A 24,240-nucleotide genomic window follows, 5' to 3' on the forward strand; every position below is an offset into this window, starting at 1 on the left:
TTCTGCAATGTGCTGAATTGGCACGATTGTAACGCCGCTATGAAATGTCAGCTAATGTTGCGACCACAATTTTGAGTTAGCATTGATACGCTAATGGCTACTCTTGTAGCTGTAACAAGCAGCGACGCTAGCATCAGTTAGCCGCTAGCATCAGTTAGCCGCTAGCTTTCGCTAATGACCGAAATAAGAAATAAGAGTTAGCAGAACTATTGTCCCTTTATGTGAACCCCAACTTAAAGATATAAGTAACAACAATTCACAAACTTGTTTTTGAGCAGACAACTGGCTTTCTTTGTTGTGCTAACTTACATAATTGCCCTAAATGTCAATAATTTATATTTCCAAGTTTTACCAATTTAAATCACTGTTTAAGGCCAAAAAATACAAGTTGGCTTTTTTTGCAATGTACTGGAGACACAGATCTTGCAATATCCATATAAATATTTTTGCTGCATTTTTTTTTGGTGAAGTTCAGCTGAGGTTTTGATCTGGTTTCAAACAAGATGAAGAATTGAAAGCCATGCTCAAAGCTCTGCCAGGCTATAATGCTTATAGGAATGAACACCAAACTCTTAGATAGACAAGTTGAAATATTAATCTGATGGTGCTGAATGAAAGGTCAGAGCATCATCAGTAAATCAAAGTCCATGATTGTATTAACCAATTTGAAATGAACAGCTAGACCATGGTGGTGCACCAAAGTGACATCATAACATTGCCACCCGGTATGCAATTTGTTGTACATATAGCATTAGATTAATTTTTGTCTGAACTTGGTTCACCAATTTCCAGCTTGTAGGAGTGAATGAGACACAGACCACTGTGGTCACAAATAGCAACTATCGGAATAAATGGCCATGCTAGGACTTCACTTATCTTGGGGGCAGTTGTTGTGCAGCAGTTGTGGTGCAAAGTAGAAAAGAGTGCAGATATACAGTATAACGTCCAGATAAAAACAGAATATATATATATATATATATTTTTTTAAATATGATCAATAAAGTGCTAAAACAAAATGTACACAATGTCAGAAATGTAAACAGGTTAATGGTGAGAACCACAGATGATAAATCCATTCTTGAAATGCGAACATTAACTAATAATATGTCAAGCCACAGCTCACATGGGACCAAGAAAGGCTGTAGAATTAAACCCATAACTATATCGATCTGAGCAGGGGTCAGTTTATGGATTATGTATACAAGTTTTTCATTTGTAAGAGGCTTATTGTGTTTTTTCTTCTTTCAAAAGTTCAATTGTATTTTCTTGCTCTAAAAAAATCGAACTAGATTTAGGCTTAAATGTCAGACTGAAGTGGATTTTTTTTTACAGTGTAGCAGCTCTTAGGGGGAGGAGCAAGTGTTGGGAGAGGAAACATCAGGTGGCTGGTTGGACCACTGGGCCTGAACACTTCTGATTTATCTGTGCATTTCAGAATTATGTTGCCGACCTCTTCACCTCACTGCCATTTGTGTCACCCCCCAAGTTCTGTTCAGGCAATCACCCCCACCCTCTAAATCCTACCAACCACAGAGAAGAGCAGTGTCATCTACAGTTCGGTGCACACACATACACACTTACTATAACTACTAATAATACTTATACTAGTCACACAGAAATGTTATCTGCCTCTATTTAGATTGTGAATGCAACAAGTTATTTTCTCTTTTGTATTGTATTGTGTTGTATTAGGTTATGTAGCATATTAAAATATTATTGATTTAAATGAGAGATGTAAGAGAATGTAAATATATTGTATATATGTATATATGTATATATTGTTTTACCAAAAAGGTCATATAAACAGCTTTATTTAAAAGATGATAAAACGATTTTGGGTTACATTTTCCGTCATTTCACAGCTTCTGTCTTATATCTTAATGTGAGTGTGTGTTCTGTTCTGTTAAATAATATAATATTTCTTACATTCTATGTAGCTTATGAAGCTGCATACCACTAATTCACACTAAAGTCTTTGGGGAGATAGAAAAAACAGTCAATTGTATGTCAAATTGCAACTGCCTTTCAGAAATGAGGCATTAGCTCACCCTAGTGGATGTAAAAACTTAAGGCCACAATGTCTCAGAAATTAGATACAGAAATAGTACAGTTTTTCTCAGTGGCTTTGGTGCATTTCTCACATCACTATTAACATTTGCAACAGTTAGTTCAACCTCCACAAAATTTAGCCATGTGTGCTCATCATAGTAGCAGTTTATCATTCCTTTCAACAAATTGCAAATGCTTTTGGACATGCATCACTGGCTTTCATACAACTCTCTGCTGTTTAATAACATTATCATATCTTATGTCATGTCAGTGAAAATGAACTATACTTGTGAATGCTGAGAAAAACTGTGAAAACCACTATGTGTCATGATTCCACTGACTGATAAGTATTTTCTTCCCCTTCATGTTTCATTCTTGTGTCATCAGTTTGTTGTTCTTCACAGTTCACATACCGCCTTATTCATGGTCATAGCCTTGTCATTTTTTGAACCTTGCTCATTTTTTGTCTTGCCTTTTGTCTCTCGACTGCCTGTGTGATGGCCTTTAAAACTCTGAAACTAAGTCATTGCCAGGGGTGGAAAAAGTTTTGAGATCCCTTACTTTAGTAAAAGTACTAATACCACACTGTGAAATTACTCCACTACAAGTAAAAGTCCTGCATTCAAAACTTACAAAGTACAAAAGTGTCAGCATAAAAATGTACTTAAAGTTTCAAAAGTAGAAGTACTCATTATGCAGAATGACCCTACTCAAATTATTATATATATTCTAAATGTATTATTGAATTATTATTGTTATTGATGCATTTATATTATTTTTCTCAAGATATCACTCATTTTAACTACTAAATATACTATTATGAGGTTTCATTCATTTTTATATATTTTTAATCCATTTTTTTGTATTTTATTGTCAGGATTTTTACTTAATTTTTTAAATTCTAATACTTGAATCTAATATTAATTCCTCTCTGTTTTACTATTATTACTCTTATTGCAGCATCAATCTTATTTTTTTTTTCATTTTGAATGAATTGGATTTATTTTTTATGGTCTAAGTTTTCTGTCTTAACATCAGCATGTCAGTTATCTGCAAATATCTGCAGAATCACCCCACTCAAATTGTTATATGTCTTCTAAATATTGTATTAGTATTATTGATGCATTATGTTATTTTTTCTCAAGATAGGGCTCAAAACTGTTATGAGGTTTATTTTCTGAAAATGTCTAATCGCTTGAAATGTATCGTGTTTTTTATGTTAAATCTTAACCTGAAAAGTAACTAAAGCTGTCAGTTAAATGTAGTGGAGTAAAATGTTCAATATTTGCCTCAAAATGTGAGTAGAAGCATAACGTTACATAAAATTCAAATACTCAAGTAAAGTACAAGTACCTCAAAATTGTACTTAAGTACAGTACTTGAGTAAATACTTATCCACATAAAACCATGAATAAAACCATGAATAAAACCATTTAAAACCAGAATAAAACCAGTTCAAACCACTTAAAACGAGAATTAAGCCAGAATAAAAACAGTTCAAACCAGAATAAAACCAATTAAAACCAGAATAAAAACAGTTAAAGACCAGAAGAGAACCAGTTCAAACCACTTAAACCCAGAATAAAACCACATAAAACCAGAATAAACCACTGAAAACCAGAATAAACCCACTTAAAACCAGAATAAAACCATTTAAAACCAGAATGAAACCAGAATAAAACCATTTAAAACCAGAATAAAACGTAGGCTACTTAGTTACATTCCACCACTGGTCATTGCTATCCAATTGATTATTTATTTAATAATTAATTGTCTCAACATCTCAAACTCTGCATGCGCCAGGATGTGTGCAAGAGGAAGCGGGGGATCTTACCAAATGATACGTCACATCAAAAGCTCAGACCAAACCCACGGCGGTGAACTATTTAATGCACGCCCTTCATATCTATGGGTTTCTTTACGCAGAGCTGCCGGGAGCATCGGAACGGAACGTCTCCAGTATGGCTCTCAGGCTCGCCCACATCATCCCTGCGGCTGTGCTGCTGGTCCTGGCAGTGGTCGGGATCCTGCTGCTGGTTCTTCCGGCTAAAGAGATGGAGACACAACCAGAAAACATGGTAATGAAAATAATTAATGTATGCATCATCTCATGATTGACAGATTAAAAGACACTTTTTTTTTTCTTTGATTGTTTGTTTGTTTTTTAGCAGGTGCTTCTGATATTCTACTGTATTAGGAACTGTACGAAAATGATCATTTTTGTCTTGCATTATTGTTTTTCTTTCGCTGCTGGAAGGGCATTCTGACTTTCTGAGGAGATAAATAGCTCTTACTTGCACCATGGTCAAAAATATGTGATTTACAGTTTTTCTCAGTCACTTTGGTGCATTTCTCACATCACTATTAACATTTGCACAACAGTTAATACATTTCTCAAAACAATTAGTACAAACTGCAAAACCTTGTTGATAACCTGTAAAAGCGTGTCATTTGCTCAAAATGGATAGCTCATTCCTCAAAAGCAAGTTCTCATGTCAGTGAAAGTGTCAATGTCAAGATAAAAAGTCCTGACACCATGTTTATGAACAAGATGTGTTGTGAAGATATGTTTTCCAATGCAAAAATGTCAGATCTTGGTGTTGCTACCTGAAAATGCTCAAGACAGCACTATATACTGTTTGCACAGCCATTTGAAAACTACAGTAAAGTTACACATTACTGTATTTAGTGAGGTAACTGATGTTTCACATTTTATTGCATATGCTCTTTTCAATTCTAATTTGTTCACAGCATTGTGCAAAAGGGGAAAAAAAACGTATTTACAACAAACATAAACTCCCTTTGGGTAGAGCTGTGACAGTACAGTGTCACATTGTTGTAGAAATGGTCCACTCTATGTCCTGCTTGGTTCATATATGTTGTATTGTAGTGTTTATGGGTTTATGGGATTCATCTCTGAGTGATTGTATAGAAGTGGCTTATCATTGGTTGCAACTAATGCTTCACACACCCCTTCTCATCAGTGAAAGCTGAGGTTCACCTGAGAGAAATGTATTCAATTCCAGAAACATTTCCAGGAAAAAATAAAGATTTAATAAAATGTGTAAAATTTGCTTGACAGATTTTGACAACATTTTTGTATGTAATGACTCAAGCAATGAAATGAGGACTATTAGTTTTATATGGAATGACTATTCAGCATTCACAAGTATAGTTAATTTTGACTGACATGACATAAGCGAATGATAAGGTTATAAAACAGCAGAGAGTTGTATGAAAGCAATTGATGCATGTCCAAAAGCATTTGTAATTTGTTGTAAGGAATGAGAAACTGCTACTATGATGAGCACAAATGACTAAATGTTTTTGAACTAACTGTTGTGCAAATGTTAATAGTGATGTGAGAAATGCACCAAAGTGACTGAGAAAAACTGTAACACTGCACCAGCAGTTCTGGATCAGTATCAGGGTTTTATGATTGTACAGGTGCATCTCAATAAATTAGAATATCATAGAAAAGTTTATCAAAAGTGGAAATAACATTATATAGATCCATTACACACAGAAATAAACATTGTCCTAATTTATTTAATTTCTTCTAATTATAATGATTACGGCTTACATTTAATCAAGACCTTAAATTCAATGTGTCAAAAAAATGTAATATTCCAAAAGACCAATTTTAAAAAGTATGTTTAATATGGAAATGTTGGCCTCTGAAAAGTATGTCCATCTATATGACTCAATACTTGGTTGGGGCTATTTGACTTGAACTATTGGAAATGGACTTTTCCATCATATTCTAATTTATTGAGATGCACCTGTATACATGTGGTTGTGCACAGGAGAAGTTCCATTGAGATACTGATTTTACTATCAGGGTCTATAGTTAAATAACGTTGTTCTTTTTTAATACTGTTACTATTTTAACATGTTGTTCAAATAGTAAATCACCAAGAGCATCACCAGCCCAATCATTTCATGTAGTCCCTCAGGGATGTGTTAACGCACGGACCATATAAATGGATTCCCAATCTGTGGGTTACATCATCAATGTCCCCACCCGCTAAAAGGCTATATTAAAATATTGTGAATTTACAAGAAGTTTGTTTGTTCAGACAAAATATTCAAATATAAGCATCTGTCACTAATGCTGAACAACCTCTCAGCTTTTGTGTCATCGCAGAGAGATTTCCCTGTACATAAAATAGTCACAGCTTTGAACTTTACTTTACTTTTTACTGATTTTACTTCCTCAGCCATAAGTCTGTTTGCTAAATGTTCAAAATGAAACTTGCACCCCTCACCACATTGCCTTGCATGCAACAGATGCTAGAATGACTAGTTAAAATGTGTTTTGCAGAAGGAAATGATGCAAAGCCCAACTGACTAGACAAGACACACACACAAATGTGTGAGATAAAAGACAAGTCAAAGCAAGGCGAGGCAGATCTATTTGTATAGCACCATTCATACACAAGGTCATTCAACATGCTTTACAGAGGCATGAAAACACATGAAAAACATAACCAAAATTAAAATAGACATTGAAAGCATTAGAAGCCACATTAAAAGCAGAAATGAAACAAATTGAAAGAAGAAGAAAGTGTTTTGCATTACTTGAGAACTTGCGTTATTTGAGATTCTGAAAACTGAGATCTGAAAACATTATTGATGTAATCTTCCTTTTGTTAATATCGCAGACACTTTGAAAAAGATTTCAAAGAAATTGATCTCATGTTGCCATATGCTGCCTTTATACTTTGCCTACGAAATAATACTTGAATAGAACTTGATGCTTTGAAGTTCATGTTGTAAAGGGAGACAAAGTCAACATTGCTGAATGAGTTAAGACACCACAAAATGTAACAACATAATCCAAGTCATTTAAGCAAATCAGCCTGGCTGAATCCCCCTCCGCTTTGCCGATGCCGACCTCCTGGGTATCCCGAAAAGCGCTATATAAATCTAATGTATTATTGTTGTTCTTGTTGTTATTATTATTATTGCTTTATTTTCCATGAGGAATGTCTTTTGTGCAGTAGACAAATAGGATAAAACAGCAAAGACTAAAAATCACATGAAATGAAACATAACATATATTCCTAATTCAAATAAAATTAAACGATACCAACAATACAAAGCTAAACACTGGTCTGGCAACAGACCAGTGTTGCAACAGAGAATGTGTCTGCAAAACCAGTGAATACCTCCATAAAGGGCCACCATCGAAAAACATGTACAGATGCTGCAACATAGGCCTTAGCCACATCCTGTTCAGACCACAGTCTAGTCTAACTGAACAGGACAAGCCAACTGCTAAAACAAATACTTAGTAAATAAAATATATAAAGAAAAATACATGTTACACCAAATGGTGTAGTCAGCAAACCTATGTTATCTAAGGAGCACTGAGTATTCCATATGACATATAAGATCAATATGATACATCAACAAAGCAATATGTTCGGGTATCTAGATAGTCTACTTTCTGAGCAGCATTATTCATAATTTATATACAGTACAGGCCAAAAGTTTGGACACACCTTCTCATTCAATGTTTTTCCTTTATTTTCATGACTATTGACATTGTAAATTCATCAAAACTATTAATGAACACATGTGGAATTATGTACTTAACAAAAAAGTGTGAAATAACTGAAAACATGTCTTATATTCTAGTAAGCAAAGGGTGGCTACTTTGAGGAATCTAAAATACAAGACATGTTTTCAGTTATTTCACACATTTTTTGTTAAGTACATAATTCCATATGTGTTCATTCATAGTTTTGATGCCTTCAGTGAGAATCTACAATGTAAATAGTCATGAAAATAAAGAAAAACGCATTGAATGAGATGGGTGTGTCCAAACTTTTGGCCTGTACTGTATATATATTTAACCATATGTTTCTGACTTTTATTCTCTGTTTGTTTCAGTATGGAATTGTTCTTGATGCAGGCTCATCCCACACCTCCATGTACATCTATAGATGGCCAGCTGACAAGCAAAATGGCACTGGTATCGTTACCCAGAAGAGCGAGTGTCATGTAAAAGGTGAGCTCCTCTCACTGGATGAGAGAAAGCAGGCATAACAGACACTGCATCGCTGCTTTAAAATAAGGTTTGCCTGGAAGAGACTTTTAAGGTTGATACCAACAACAGATTGGAGGGAGTCAAGTTGAATGGTAAAGCTACAGTACTTGTGGTTAGCTTGCAGACTGTAAAGGAGGTACTTCCTGAGAAGTCTACTGTCTCCACTGTTGTAACATATTGGCATGTTGCCCCATTTTCAATTGTGAAAAAGGGGCATTTAGATAAACTGCTTCTGCAGCCTTGACTTTGTTGCAGACTGATTTGGGTCTAGGTCAGTGGTGAAAAAAGTATTCAGATTCCTTACTTATGTAAAAGTATTAATACCACACTGTGAAATTATTCCACTACAGTAAAAGTCCTGCTTTCAAAACTTACTGAAGTAAAAGTACAAAAGTATCAGCATCAAAATGTACCTAAAGTATCAAAAGTAAAAGTACTCATCATGCAGAATGAACCCATTAAGATTGTTTTAGATATTCAAAAGAAATTATTAGATTATTTGTATTGATGCATTTATGTAAGCAGTATTTTAATTTCCTCAACTCATTCTAACTACTTAATAAACCGTTATGAGGTTTAAAAATAAAAAAAAACATCTTGTCACTTTAAATTTATCATGATTTCATGTCAAAAGTAACTAAAGCTGTCAGCTAGATTCAGTAGCGTAAAAAGTACAATACTTAAATTAAAATGTAGTGAAGTAGAAGTATAAAGTTACATAAAATGGAAATACTCAAGTAAAGTACAAGTACCTCAAAATTGTACTTAAGTACTGTACTTGAGTAAATGTACTTAGTTACATTTCACCACTGGTCTAGGTGAACTGGTCACTTAGAGTGTTAAAAAATACAAGGAATTGGAGAGCCTAGTCCCCATATTTGACATATTCGTGGTTGAAAAATGAATAGATTCAACATTATCTATGTTTTCTAGAACCATACAGTTATTGTAGGGACAGGGTTTAGTTAAAGGTGTATCAGTTTCTAGATGTTTTGACGTATTTACCCTGATGTGACCTGATATGACCTGTCTTATTTTTGGTATATTCTAGCTGTGATCTAAAATTTGAATGTCTTTAACTGTTACATATTGTATGTCTGAAACACGTTTAGTGAGCTGCTGCTGTCTTGGCCATGACACTTTAGTAAATGAGATTTTTAGCCTCAGTGAAGCTTGGTTAAATAATTTTAGAATAAAATAAATACCTGACCCTTTTACCTCAGACTGACCTGGTGGTTAGGACATTCTCACTTTCACTTCTACAATGTTGTCCTACAGAAACATATCCTATTACTATATTAAGATTTTTCGGGAGCAATGTCAACATGTCATGTCTTGTGCAAGACTTTTGTTCCTCAGTGCTCTACTTCCTCACCATAACATTTGTGACATAACATTGAGTTTCCCTAGAAACTGACCAGAGACACCCATGTAACAAACACGTTAAATCTTCTATTTTTTGTTACTAGGCTAAGTTTAAACCCATTTAACAATTCTAATCCGTTAATAGGGTGTCCTCTATTGCATTTAACTTGTTTTGACCATATTTCCTGAACAAATTAAAGTCACAATTTTGATAAACAAAAAGACACATGGTTATTTGTATTTATTTATTATCGATTTATTATTATTATGCTACTTAAAAACAAATCTAAAAAATAATTTGTTGTTAAACAGAACTAATAATGTCACAATTTTGATAGATGTTGTGGAGTTGCAGAGAAAAAGGCAAATTTGTGTCTAGTTTTTTAAAATTTTAAAATACGAAATATTATAAACATAAATATTATAATCATAAATACTATAAGCGCCCAATGTAATGTTTATGTCACATCACAAATCTTTCACATTTAGGGATAGTGTTTTTGAAAACACATCAGAAATGGTGCTATATCCCCCATAACTTTCCTTCAGGGATATCGGGGTCTGGGTTCTGATGGGTTAAGACAAAGAAGTCAATTTTTTAAGAAGGTTTTTTGTAATCAGAACTACTTCTCTGTCCATCAAGGTGGAGGTATCTCTAGCTATGCCGGTAATCATGGTGGAGCAGCAAAAAGTCTGGTGGCCTGTCTGGAACAAGCTGTGAAGGATATCCCCAAATCCAGGCACCATCAAACTCCACTCTATCTGGGAGCTACTGCAGGCATGAGACTCCTGAAGTCAGTAGAAGTTCTTATTAAGACAGGAAATTGTACTATTATTTCTACCACACTTCTCATCAATTATGAACGAATGCATTAAAATGGATCTCGGAAGGATTTAATATTTTTTCATTCACCATTAAACTCTTCCCACTCTTTATTAGTCAAGTCAATGCCACAGAGTCCCAGCGGGTACTGAAGGAAGTAGAAAAGAAAATGCGGTCTTATCCTTTCAAATTTCAAGAGGCAACCATCCTGAGTGGACAGGAGGAGGGGGCATATGGCTGGGTCACAGTCAATTACTTACTGGAAAACTTTGTCAAGGTAAGGTCCTACTTCTCTGTTCAATACAAAGAAAATTGAAGAGAAAAAAAAACCCTGAAGTGTTTAATGCTTACATTAAACTCACTTTGTGGAGGAATTGAAAGTGTCTGACTTGTGCAACACATGCATCATAATGACAGGAGAAGTAACCAAGCCAGGATGTGATGACCCAGTTAGCAAAGGTGATTCGTTTCTGCTTTGCATTTCAGCTGTGTGGGTGGGTGTTGTAATGATTTGAAATAGGGCATTGGTGTCTTCTGACACATCCGTGGTTGGTCTTAGATCGTCATGTGGTCTCATAGGACCTGAGCCGGCCCAAGCCTCCATGGGGCCCTAAGCAGAATTCAATTTTGGGCCCTCTATTTCTGCCAATAATATTGATTGTTAACAACAAGTAAATAACATGAATAATAGCAATGCAATAATAATACCAATAAATTAATGATGTCCAGGGTGTCACATATGGTTTTTAATCTCAATATGTAGCACATTCAACTACAAGAGCGACCTGGGGTTGTATAAAAAAAGATATAGGCCTATATATATATCATATACATTATATTATATACATATAGGCCTACATCAGCAGCAGCACTCTGTTGACATATCTTTGATCATACAGAAATCATCACTCATACATGCAAAAAATTAAAAATTAAAAAATATTATTGGTATTATTATTGGTAATTGCTCTTGGGGGCCCCCTAGTGGCCAAGAGGCCCTAAGCAGTCCCTTAGTTCGCTTATGCCTTGGGCCGGCTCTGCATAGGACACAAATAGTGGTTCTTTTGATGCATGTCATACAGTCTGGGTTGAGCTGTTCTTAAACATGGCAGTCTGCTCAAAAATAAATAGATTGTATCACTGTAAAAAAAAAGATAAACAATAGCTACTCAATAAAATTGAGGCAACAGATTGCATGCAATATTATTAATTAAATCTAACTACGTTACAAGTTGAGTTAATAACAACTTAACAGGAAGTGCCTGTCGATTAAAAACGGACTAATTCTGTTGTGTTGGATTCATTCAAAATTCTCTTGATTTAGAACTACATACACATAAAGATTATATTCAATGTGATCAGAATAAGTAGATTCTATCTCAAACATTTTCATATTAAAGTTACTTAAACAACTGCCTCAAAATCAAGGACGCATTTATATTTAATACATTTTATCGAATATATTAAGTAAAATGAAATGACTACAGAATAATTTATGACAGTGTGAGGTGTCCTAAACTGATATCCCAAGGTCCTATTGCTCATACTTACTATATTTGTGATTGTCAAATTCCTACACTGAAAAAAAAGAGATATTTTGGCCCTGTAATTATTATTCTAAATTCTAAAAATAAATACAAATTCAGTGCTTTTACTTTAAATTACCAGGTTCTCATGTAGTGCATTACTTAGTGATTGTTTGTTATTATGTGTTGTCAGTTGTGTATGTAAATTGAATCATTCGTTCCAAGTAATATTCACTAAACCAGTTCATTGGCTTAATTAGTTGATATTTCCAAGTAAAATGTAATCGAGGGACATCAGTGAATCTGCATTTTACTTGTGAATTTTCTTTTCTTTTTTTAAAGTGGTTCTATTAAATAAATATTTCTTAGAAACAGCCTGAGTAAAGATTACAAACACTTTCTGTGTGGAAAACTTACCGTAGCTTTTTTTTGAGTAAATGTCACTCCAATTTTTTTCAGTGTACTTATGTGACATATTTCAGATAGGTGCCACATTACAGGCTGTAATGTGTATATATTCACATTTTACAAAGTCTCCCAGATTTTTTGGAATCGTGTGGTTGTAAAACACATAAATGTTTGACAGGAGGCACATCTTATTGTGACCAATACTTACCTTTGTTTACCTCTAGTGGCCGTAGTTATTATGACGGCAGCAAAGAAGCAGATCAGGTGACGTAGTACACAGATCAAGAATGTCTCCGAAGGGGGAAGGTTTGATTGGATGGATGTCATGTCATGTCCACACTGAAACCAAAAGTCCATCCATTATCCTTACCCAATTATCTAAACCAGCTTTTCTCAACCTTGGGGTCCCGACCCCAATTGGGGTCAAAAGATGATTTCTGGGGGTCGCCAAATCATTTTGGAAGTCAGCTCTGTCTTTTTTTGGTAATTTTGTGTCTTTTTTTGTCATTTTGTTAACTTGTTTTGGTCATTTTGTTTCCTTGTTTTGGTCATTTTGTGTCTTTTTTTTTGGTCATTTTGTGTCTTTTTCGGTCAATTTGTCTTTTAGTGGTCATTTTTTGTCATTTTGTGGTCAAATTGAGTCCTTTTTTGCTTAATTTTATGTAACTTTTTGGTCATTTTGTGTCCTTTTTGATAATTTTGTGTCATTTTGTGGTCAATTTGATTCTTTTTTGGGTCATTTTGTGTCTTTTCTGACAAATCCCAAAGTAGCAAGTTATTACTTTCCAAGGAGTCTCTGGCTTGAAGCTGACTGTTACACACTCAGGAGGTCAGAATGGACCTTTAAACTTATAGCAAAGGACTTAGATTAAAAGTAACAATAAAATAAAAAAATATATATAAATGCACAGAGAGATGTTTTAGTTGTTGTCTGCTTCATTATTTGTCCAAAATTTGTCGTATCAACTGAGTTTGATTGATCTGAACTGTGCTTGTGAGATTCTGTTCAGTGAGGGGGGGTCACAGACAACATGCATGTTAAATTGGGGGTCGCGACTCAAAAAGGTTGAGAACTACTGATCTAAACTACCAGCCAATCCCAGCTGATTGGGCGAGAGGCAGGGTCCACCCTGGACTGGTCGCCAGTTTATCACAAGGCAGACACATAGAGGCCGACCACCATTCATGCTCCTAATCATATGGGGGGCATTTTATGCCAGTGAACTATACTAAAACACCTTAACCGCGTCGCCTGTGCCTGCATAAAGATAAATAGATATCCAAAATGTCATGGCAATCCATTGGACTGTGTCACTCTGAACCACACTGACATTGCCATAAATTACCTTTAGTTGCATCATTAAAAATAATCCACACATAGGGGATTTAAAAAGTGTCTGTGTTTTTGGCTGGATAAATAGTACTGTAATAATTCTACTTTTCTTAAATCAGTTCTGATCTTGACGTCCTTATATGTCCTTTCAGTATGGTTTTATCGGACGTTGGCTGAATCCAGGCAGAGAGACAATTGGTGCTTTGGATTTGGGCGGAGCCTCGACACAGATCACTTTTGAGACCTCGGAAAAAGTGGAGGACAAAGATAATTTGATGGAGCTGAAGCTTTATGGACGAACCTACAGACTATACACGCAGAGTTTCCTCTGCTATGGCCAGGACCAGTTCTTGCGGAAACTGCTGGCTCACCTTATCAAGGTACTGTTAAAAAAGTGTAATGCCACACTTTTCTTGGCCATCTGAGAGATCAGAGGTCAAGATAAGTTAAAGAACACTAGACCTCATAGAAATGCAATGTCTTGCTTCAATATTGTAAAATAGTGGAACAGCTGGTTGGTCACCGTCCAAAGGTAACAAATCCACCTACCAATACCTGGGAGTCTCCACTGATTTTCTGGCAATCTCACAGTTATTACAAAACTCAACAAGTCATTGCTAATGGTCCAGATATATACAACAAATCGTTATTTACAATTGATTTTGTATGGATTTAGCAAGTAGTAATACCCTGTCAATTTGTGAGCTTTGAGCAGGTGCTGGGAGGCAGATCTCGCTACCATAGAAACAGAGCTATGCTAAGCTAATCAGATAGTTCTGGTAAATTGAGAAATGTATGTCTTTTACCAGTTTACTTGGAATTATACTTGTTTTGTTCTGCACTTTCCCTTCATGTAAATCTGAAGAATGTTTCACTTGTATCTTTTTTTTACTTTTTCAGACTGAAGGTGTGAAGTCCCAAGTGTCCCATCCCTGCTATCCACAACAGTTCAACATATCTGTCAAGTTAGGGAAGGATGTCTTTGACTCACCGTGTACTAAGAGCTACAGACCAGACCGGCTTAACCCCCAGATGTCAATATCAGTAGTGGGCACAGGCGATTACCAGCACTGCCTGGACAGCATCAAAGGGATGTTTTCCTTTGAAAACTGCTCATACTCTAAGTGCTCATTTAATGGAGTCTTCCAGCCCAACTTGAGAGGAAGCTTCATGGTAAGAAAGCCTTTTAGAAACAGCAACAGCCTAAAGCATGGGCAATATTTACAAAAAGGTGCAGAATAGTTTTTACCCCAGACCAATGTATATGACATTCTTTGGCTGTTTTTATTTCTCAGTTTTACATCAGTGTGAACATATTTGCTGATCTAAATGTTAGTTGCAATGTTTCCTATTTCTCTACAACATACCAGTAACCCAACAGGCAAAAATGGTTGCCTATGGCAGCTTGCATATACTTCAAGAAAGTGTATGGGTGTAAAGGACAGCGAAGGGAGCTTTACAGGGACATTTTTGGAGACAGCGACCTCTTTTGAGTTTGAGTTTGAATACATTTATGTAAGTCATTTTAAACAAATACAAACAGGACTGACAGGTCAAAGACTGAAGTGCCCTTGAGCAAAGCACCAAACGCCCCACATAGCTCCCGGGGCTCAGTAATGTGCTGTCCATTGCTCCTAAAGGGTGCCTTCAAATGGATGGATTAAATGCACAGGTTGAATTTCTCCATTGTGGGACTAATAAGGGAATCTTATCTTGATTGGACAATATTTTGTACCATAACCAGTATTATTGCTGTCAAATGTTTTGTTATGATGAATTATTGAAAACTAATCTTCTCTCAAAGTGTGTGACTCCAGATTGACTCAGTGCCCCATCTACTCTACAGGCCTTCTCTGCCTTCTTCTTTACTCATAGCTACCTTAAAAACCTCACCAACATGACCATCACATCCCCCAGTCAACTGAAGAAGGCAACCCGACTCGTCTGCAACATGACCATCTCTGAGGTGCTGTAAAGAACTCAGATCTTTGAACCTAGCCCCTAATAAATAAGGATTCTTAAGGAAGTTCATGTATAAATCCACCAAAAAAAGGGCTGTCATTTAAAATGTTGATGGTAAATGTGATGGTAGACAATATCAAACAGATTTGAAGAACAGCATAAAAACAGCTGTGGCTCAGTTGGTAGAGTTGGTTGGCCCCCATCCGAAGGGTTGGTGGTTCGATCCCTGGCTGTCGCAGCCTACATGTCGAAGTATCTTTGAGCAAGATACTGAGCCCCAAATTGCTCCTGATGCTGTGTGAATGAATTCCCAATGGTGGCACCATTTAGGGTAGCCTCTGCCACGAGTATGAATGTGTGTGTGAAAGGGTGAATGAGCGCAGTCTGTAGTGTAAAGCGCTTGAGCGCCAGATGAGGCAAGTTTATTTGTATAGCACATGTTAGACACTAAAGCAAATCAAAGGGCTAACCCTTGTTTTTTTCTGCTCACAGATGACTGAAAAGACAAAGCAGGATAAGAAGTACATGAAGAATGTCTGCGCCGTCGCCAATTTCGTCCAGCTTCTCTTACTGCAGGGCTACCGTTTTGATGAGCACTCCCTTCCTTCCATCTCTTTTCAGAAAAAGGTTAGGAGTAAAGGAATAAGTTCAGTTCAGTCTGTGTCAAACTACTGACACCTATTACCAGCTTGGTCTGCCGTGATTTCAGTTGGTCCCCTCTTGTGTCGTTGCAGGCAGGTGGAGCTTCTGTAGGCTGGGCTTTGGGCTACATGCTGAGTCTGAGCAGCTTGGTACCAGCAGAGAGACTTGGACTGATGAAGGCTCTGCCCCCAGGGCCGTGGGCTGGCATCCTCTTCCTGTTCATTAGCCTCCTCCTCCTTGCGGTGGGATACCTACTAATGATCTACAGAAACACAAGAACTAAAGAAGGCCTGGTGTAAAAGCAACAGTTACACCTTCCAGTTTGATTCATATTTCTCTAAGAGGATGCATGTGAGCAGGGCCGGTTCTAGCCCATTGGCTGCCCTAGGCGATATTGACATTTTGCCCCCCCCCCCCCCCCCCCCCCGAACCACATCCATTCCATGTATTCATTCTGATATACGTACACTATGATGCACGTATCATATTTTATATAATATAATATTACATTTTCATTCGAAATATGGGTTGGGGCATGTTCATTTAATTCAATGACGGTTTTATTGCCCATGCTTTTTAAAAAATGTTTCGTTAATCAATGTTGTTAAAACAAAGATGTATGCTTAAGCCCCCTTGTGGCGCCCCCTGCCACTTTGGCGCCCTAAGCAGCCGCCTTGGTGGCCTGTAGGAATAACCGGCCCTGCATGTGAGTCCCTTTTGGGGAAAAAATTGCCAACATTTATACTCTTTTGTGATACATCTGTGTGTATGTACGCAATATTAACCTACCATCTGCTTACTTGTGCAAATAAATGCCACAAAATGTTTTTTGGCGCTCATTTTTATGTATTGACTGGGGCGTGGGGTAAGACAATGGGTTCCAGAGATTGTGTTGGCAGCAAACATGAATTCAACATTTCAGAGGAATCCTGTTGTTAAATTATTAACACGTTTATAAATATCATTCATAAACACATACTCAGAAAGTCAACCACTAAAAACAAACAAACAAATAAACAAAGAAGAAGAACAACAACAACAACAACAAACATGTTTCCCACAGAGCATGGATTTTCATCAAGTCAGAGAAATAGGTTCCCATGTTTTGTAACTTGTTTTTTCAGGACTCTAAAGACGTGTTTAATCATTTTGCTTGTTGACTGGATCAACTAGTGTGTCATGGTGTTCATTTGGCAGCCATCTTGAATTGATGTTGCTCAATTTTCGACATCAATTAGAAACGCAATTTCGCATCACGATTTTCATAACTCCTGAACCAGACAACATACAAAGACAAATGAACACACTTTTTAAAAATAAATTCTGACACCAGGAATCAAATGAAAATGGAAATGACATGGTACAACTAGTCTTTATTGGTTAAAAACAGGGTTTTAGGCCATTTTAGGCTCATAATGTTTCCAGCAATAGCCAAATTAAACTATTTTATGCTCTTATATCAATTGGTAATCACTCAAAAGTCATCAAAACCCTGTCACTGATCATCGTCCATCTCAATTCATCATCAATCTTGACCTAATCAGAAATTAACCCAGTAGTTGTTTTTGCAATATATTTGCGAAGACCATCAAAGACATAATAAATGGTAAAAATGGCCCTGTTGCAACTTTTTTGAAAGGTGTTGCTGCTATTAAATTCAAATTTGGTGTTATGATAGCCACCAAGACGCCCCCTAAAGCCTTGTTTTTCACCATGAAGAGTATAAAGAGTAGTTAGTACCACATCAATTGCCTTTCCATTTGATAACAGGTGTCAAAATTATATGAAAAATTGTGTTAATTCGTCTTTGTATGTTGTCTGGTTTAGGAGTTATAACAATCTGTGTTTTTCACCACTTGCGCAGATATGATTATGAATTCTGGGAAACAAGCTAAATTATTAACTAGACACCTATTGAAAAACCTTATTGTAAAAATCACTCTGGTTCGTAGATTGGAAGTCCAAGAGCAAACACACACTGGAAATAAAGTCAGGTCAAATTATGCAGATCTGGTCTCAGAAAAACATCATTCTCGCAGTTAGAGTGAGCCATGAACTCTATAAAAGTTTACAATTTATTTGTCTTGGGCTAAGCCTTCCCCCGTACAGAAAATGGACGGATCGACACCAATTCTATTGGCCAAGTTACTAATAACGACAGCTGTTCACCATGTTTGTTCTGCACAATGTGTGAGAGTGAGTGTGTGTTGTCCTCATAGGCGAGTCTTTTTTTTTTCTTTAGTGATATGAGTTACAAAAAAAATAAACAATCCTAAAAATTAAATAGAAATAAATATTTAAAAAATATAAGAGTAATTATATTGAAAAAAATTAAGCATAATAATAATAAAATAAATAGACGCAAGATTACATGTTAGTTAAAGACATTAAACACATATGTTGGTAGTCTTCACAGCTTTTTTTTGTAGACAGGAGAGAGTTGAGATATACTGTTCAAACTCTGACTTCAACAAAAATAAATTTGTTTTTTTACAAATTTGCATTTGTGTATGTCGTATTTGGCAAAAATAAAAATTAAATTTATAAGAAAATATGCAGCATCATCCTTCTTTTTGTGATCAAAACAGCCAAATATGACATCTTTATAATGCAAAGTAAAACCAGTGGAAAAAATGTCTGTTCTTCATAGGAGTGTAGCTAAGAGTTACCAAGTCTAAACATGACAGCTGAAAAACCAAACTGTGCCCTTGAACAAAATCACCAGCAAGGTGGAAAGTCATATTTACTCTACACAGCATTATAACTATCCATAAATAGAAATATACACAGCATTATAATTATCCAAATATAATGTAGTATATTTTATGTTACTTTTAATATAAGTGTTCTGCTTTACTAAATAAGCTACAGTCTGGCCTTTTGTTCAGAACAGAACTGTAACAACTTGTTTAAACCAGAATAATGAACTGTAAAGATCTGGGAGTTGTCAGACAGTAGAGGCGTTGGAATTTGAATATAAACAAGTAGGTTGTATCCTTTTAAGGTTAAAAGTAGACTTAGCAGCGTGCTCGTTCCCACTGCGTTGTGTATGGGCTGGAACAAAGAGAAAAAAAGACACAAAATTAAAAAAAAAAAAGACACAAAATGACAGAAAAAAAAATAAATTATTTAAAAAAGATACAAAATGACCAAAGAAAGACACAAATTATTAAAAAAAAACACACACACAAAATGACCAAAAAAAGACACAAAATTACAACAAAAAAAAGACACAAAATGACAGAAAAAAAAACGTAATTATTTTAAAAAGATACAAAATGACCAAAGAAAGACACAAATTACCAAATGCCACATCCGCCATATTGGATGTGGCAGATCTGCCCGTAAACTAATAAAAGGAAACGGACTGAACTTCATAAAGCGCCTTTCTACAAAGTGCTTTAAGTTAATGCCTCTTATTCACCCATTCACACACACACACTAATATATCTGGGAAACAAATAGGCACCAAAAACAACATATGTAAGTTTAAAAGTGATGATTATAAATGTTTACTCCTTATGTTTAGGATATAAGTAAGCACCAAACCAACGTATGTACTTTTCTAATGCTCTGAGTGTTTTCAGCTACTAATGCGTGTAACACTGTTACTGGAATGATAAATATTGAAATTTAACATTTAATCTGTGTCTATAATAACCAGATCCTGAAATGTAGATGTGCATGAGGGTTTTCTGAATAAAGAGCACTAACGTTTACATTTAACTGATTTTGATTAATCGTTTTATATTCACATTGATGAACATATATACATATATATATATATACAGGGAGGGGGTACACATTGATGAACATATATACAGTATATCTACACAGGGGGCATTGATGAGAATACATATCTATACAGCTATACAATTGAGGTCTGTGTGTGTGTGAATGTGTGTGTGTGTGTGTGTGTGTGTGTGCAAGTTAAAAACCTTGGAAAAGAATACTCTTGCACAGCTTTTTCCTTGTGTTGCCACTCTGCACCTTAAGGGTGTTCAGTTTGGCAATGTGGTGCAGCCTCAGTTTGTGGAAGACAGACACAACCAATGAAATCAGCACAAAACGGTGGTTGTCAATGCCGAACTGTGTTTCTGAAATGTGCCCCCCCCCCCCCCCCCCCCCCCCCCAGAAAAAACACATCCTCAGAACCAATGTCAGCCCGGACAAACTGACAGATCAAGGCCACTTTGACAGCTTGCCCTGACATTGACTGGCGAATTAAACGCTCAGCTGACCTGACCACCTTTACAACGCCCTCAGAAGGAACCATCGGCCCTCCTTTGTTTTTTAGTGTGAGCAAGTGGTAGCTCTGATCAAATGATGCAGGTACAGCATCAGACACCAAACTACCACAGCATACATCACAGGACAGCTTTTTGAGAAGCTGGCGAACAACAAACCCTGAGATGTACACCAGTGCATTGTCCATGAGACCACCAAAGCGGGTTGGTAGGTAGGTATGGTCACACACTAAAGCAGGAACGTTGGCAAAAGGGGGATGGAAGCTCTTCACTTCCTTCTGCTGCTGGAGACATCTAAAAAGCAGACAGGGACACAGTCTCATCTTGTTTGCCTGGAACTGGCTGGCTGAGGGATTGTTATTCCAGCCCCCTAAAACGCATACAAACACCACATTTACATATACAGTTACCCAGATAATATGCATACATGGAAATAAACCACATAGCAAAAAAAATCTGAAATCCCTACCTGATGCCCTGACTGAATTAAAGAGGAGCTCCAAGTGATCCTGGCTAAAGCGGTAGGTGCTGACGTAGCGCTGACGCTGAAGCTGTTCTGGAATCATCAACATCAGGGTGTCAATGTTGATGATGAATCCCATGGCAGTTAGGTACCTTCACAAGGAAATGTTTTGTCAGTATAACCAAAATACCTTCTATAGATGTTAAAGCCACGAGAAACAATATTATAACAGAAATGGGAACGCTTGAGAACATCGACACTGTGATACATACCAATATAACACCTTTAAGGAATGAAAAACACTGAAGATAGAAGTCCAACAGAAACAAAACAGGAGAATGAAAAAACATTGAAACCAGAGAACAAAGCATCATATGAACTTATGATGCAGCATACGGAACAAGAGAACAGAATAGGACTCGGCAATATATCCATAATACACTACCGGTCAAAAGTTTTAGAACACCCCAATTTATCCAGTTTTTTATTGAAATTCAAGCAGTTCAAGTCAAATGAACATCTTGAAAGGGTACAAAGGTAAGTGGTGAACTGCCAGAGGTAAATAAAAATGGTAAGCTTAACCAAAACTGAAAAATAATGTACATTTCAGAATTATACAAGTAGGCCTTTTTCAGGGAACAAGAAATGGGTTAACAACTTAACTCTATGGAGTCTTGGGCTATTTTATCCATTTTTGAATTCTTTTCATGTATTTGTAAGTCATTTTGTGTCTTTTTTTGGTCATTTTGTGTCTTTTTTTTAGTCATTTTGTGTCTTTTGGTGTCTTTTTTTGTCATTTTGTGTCTTTTTTTGGTCATTTTGTGTCTTTTTTTAGTCCTTTAGCCCAACATAAAATGTGATTTTGAATCTTTTTTTTAACTTCTTGTAACTTGTCTTGTAAGGCACCAATAGTCATCCCTTTAATATTATCTCTATATCAATAGAGGTATTTGAAAAAAAAATGAAATTTGAATTTCTTGTCCAGTCTAGAACAGAACATCATATGAACTTGATGTCATAAACTTATGAACTCTTCATGCAAACAAAAGCTTCACTATTTCCTAAAACCTCTTGGATCGGTGAAGGGGCGTGCCATCTTTCATCACCAAGCTCATCAAGTAGTCCCTGCCTCTCACCAACAACTCTACACTCTCTTCCCAATTCAAAGAACCCAGGGGAGCTTTGAACCCTTTGGCATGGGGATTGCGGCTGTTCATTATGTCAAAGAGCCTGTCAATTATCTAAAAGCAAATGTCTGCATTAACAGAAAGCACAATAATCTTCACCATGAACAATAACATGTTCCTATGAGTCATTAGTCTTCATTTCTAAAATATAAAAATGATTCACTAGTTGATCTCCATTCTTAGGGAGAAAAGTTGTGATATACATTTTAGCAACAATCTCACAGTCCTAGTTTGTGTGTATGTTAGTACTAATTCAATAGCACAGGCAAATTAGTAAGTGCCATTGAAATCACTAGGAAGTCTTAACAAAGAAGAGAAAGTATTATACAGTAAAGATCAAAGTTTCTCCATATTTGTATTTTAATCTTACCTGAGTATACATCGAGCTGCTCTTTCAACTCTTCATTTATTAGTTGCTTCGCCCTGAGATCCTGCAGAAGACCACTCACAGTGTTCTTTGCCCTCCTCTCTCTGTCCTTCGCGTTCCTCCTCTCTCTTTCCAGACTCTCCACCCTAGCCAGGGCTCCCCTGAGTCTAGCCCTCAGATCCTCATGTGATGAAGGCAGAGCATAGGAGTGGTCCTAGTACAAACAAGGATGAAAATATTATAAATCATGTTATATATATATACAGTACAGGCCAAAAGTTTGGACACACCTTCTCATTCAATGCGTTTCCTTTATTTTCATGACTATTTACATTGTAGATTCATCAAAACTATTAATGAACACATGTGGAATTATGTACTTAACAAAAAAGTGTGAAATAACTGAAAACATGTCTTATATTCTAGTAAGCAAAGGGTGGTTACTTTGAGGAATCTAAAATACAAGACATGTTTTCAGTTATTTCACACTTTTTTGTTAAGTACATAATTCCATATGTGTTTATTCATAGTTTTGATGCCTTCAGTGAGAATCTACAATGTAAATAGTCGTGAAAATAAAGAAAATGCATTGAATGAGAAGGTGTGTCCAAACTTTTGGCCTGTACTGTATATATATATATATATATATATATATGTATTACATCACTCAGTCACAGTCCATCACATCTCTACTAGTACAAATTGTTGGCAACTGTCCCACATTCTTACACATTCTGAATCTTATCACTCCTTAATTGTACTGCCAACACTGTGTGTGTGTGTGTGTGTGTGTGTGTCAAGGATGCAGATTCAATACTGTTTCAATGTATGTGCATATGTGTATGTACTGTAAGTCTGCCTGAAAGAGTGACAGAGAATGGGAGGTGTTATTAGGGCATGGGGGGTGGGGGTGACAAGAGGTCTGAATATAACCAGGGTCATAATGCTCACAGCTGTTTGAGGCATAGCTAGCACTTATTACTCACAACATTGGGGAGAGGCAGGGGCTCGGCCTCTTGGACAAGGTGGGAACAGTCTGACAGGGTCTCCTGTGCCTTCTTGGAGGTCTGAGGTGTCCTGGTAACCACAGGCTAAAGCGAAGGATAAAATATAGAAATTATCTCACAGTGTAATACAAAAAAACATCACTGATTCCTTCACATTAAAAAAGGGAAAAAACATCTTCAGCATAGTGTGGTGTTGAATTATGGTATTACAGCATAGTGATACACCTACCCTGTGGAGATGAGCTGGGAAACAGAAGACTGAAGGAACAGCTCCAGCTCTGATCCGGACTGTCTGACCTGTCCTGTCAAAATCCTCCGGTCTGAAATGCTCACTGCAGAGCATGGATGACGGAGTGGCTGAAAACCCTTCCCTTCTGACAGCTGTTTCCCATTGTTTCCTCTGCTCCTTATCTTTGGGAAACCTACATAGTATGAGAAACGTTATCAAGGCAACTAACAACAATCAGAGCAGTTACTTCGGGCCAATTTAGTTAAATAAGAAAGAGTTCTTCGTTGTTTGGTTTCACCGCGGGAAATCACAGTATTATGCGCGGGACTTCCTAGTATTAGCCAAAATCAGCAAATTCTGTTCGTAAAATGACGTTATAATAGCCAGATACAATCAAAAGTATTTTTTGATTCTTACCTGTGAAAGGTAAGGCCTTGCGATCGGGTTTGTACTGTAAATCTGTTGGTACAATTCCATGCAGCACATGAATGAGGCATCTTCTCGCTGACTTTGCCACATCCAAGATGGCGGCGATGTCGACGTACGCTTCAGCACTCAATGCGGAGTCGTAGAAATG

At 36.5% G+C, this 24,240-nt stretch overlaps 2 protein-coding genes across 3 annotated transcripts; one reads left to right on the forward strand and one right to left on the reverse strand.

The window, feature by feature from the left end:
* Positions 1-3,960: 3,960 nt before the first annotated feature.
* LOC131975268 (ectonucleoside triphosphate diphosphohydrolase 2-like) lies at positions 3,961-16,562 on the forward strand. Its single transcript, XM_059337891.1, has 9 exons — positions 3,961-4,127; positions 7,948-8,065; positions 10,113-10,263; positions 10,410-10,569; positions 13,712-13,939; positions 14,460-14,732; positions 15,406-15,525; positions 16,014-16,148; positions 16,256-16,562. The coding sequence occupies exons 1-9, from the start codon at positions 4,011-4,013 to the stop codon at positions 16,460-16,462; spliced, it is 1,509 nt and encodes a 502-aa protein (XP_059193874.1). The 5' UTR covers positions 3,961-4,010; the 3' UTR covers positions 16,463-16,562.
* Positions 16,563-20,301: 3,739 nt separating this feature from the next.
* Positions 20,302-24,240, reverse strand: LOC131975321 (THAP domain-containing protein 6-like). 2 transcript variants are annotated; one of them, XM_059337956.1, is made up of 6 exons: positions 24,081-24,240; positions 23,664-23,856; positions 23,414-23,518; positions 22,431-22,641; positions 20,880-21,025; positions 20,302-20,780 (listed from the first exon to the last, which is right to left on the reverse strand). In XM_059337956.1, exons 1-5 carry the CDS (start codon positions 24,158-24,160, stop codon positions 21,018-21,020), a joined length of 597 nt encoding a protein of 198 aa, XP_059193939.1. In that variant the 5' UTR covers positions 24,161-24,240; the 3' UTR covers positions 20,302-20,780; positions 20,880-21,017. The 2 variants fall into 2 exon arrangements, with proteins under 2 accessions (XP_059193939.1, XP_059193938.1); XM_059337955.1 differs by lacking the exons at positions 20,302-20,780; positions 20,880-21,025 and having other exon boundaries at positions 21,771-22,641.

This window comes from Centropristis striata, chromosome 7 (assembly GCF_030273125.1).
Source record: "Centropristis striata isolate RG_2023a ecotype Rhode Island chromosome 7, C.striata_1.0, whole genome shotgun sequence".
NCBI classification, from domain to species: domain Eukaryota; kingdom Metazoa; phylum Chordata; class Actinopteri; order Perciformes; family Serranidae; genus Centropristis; species Centropristis striata.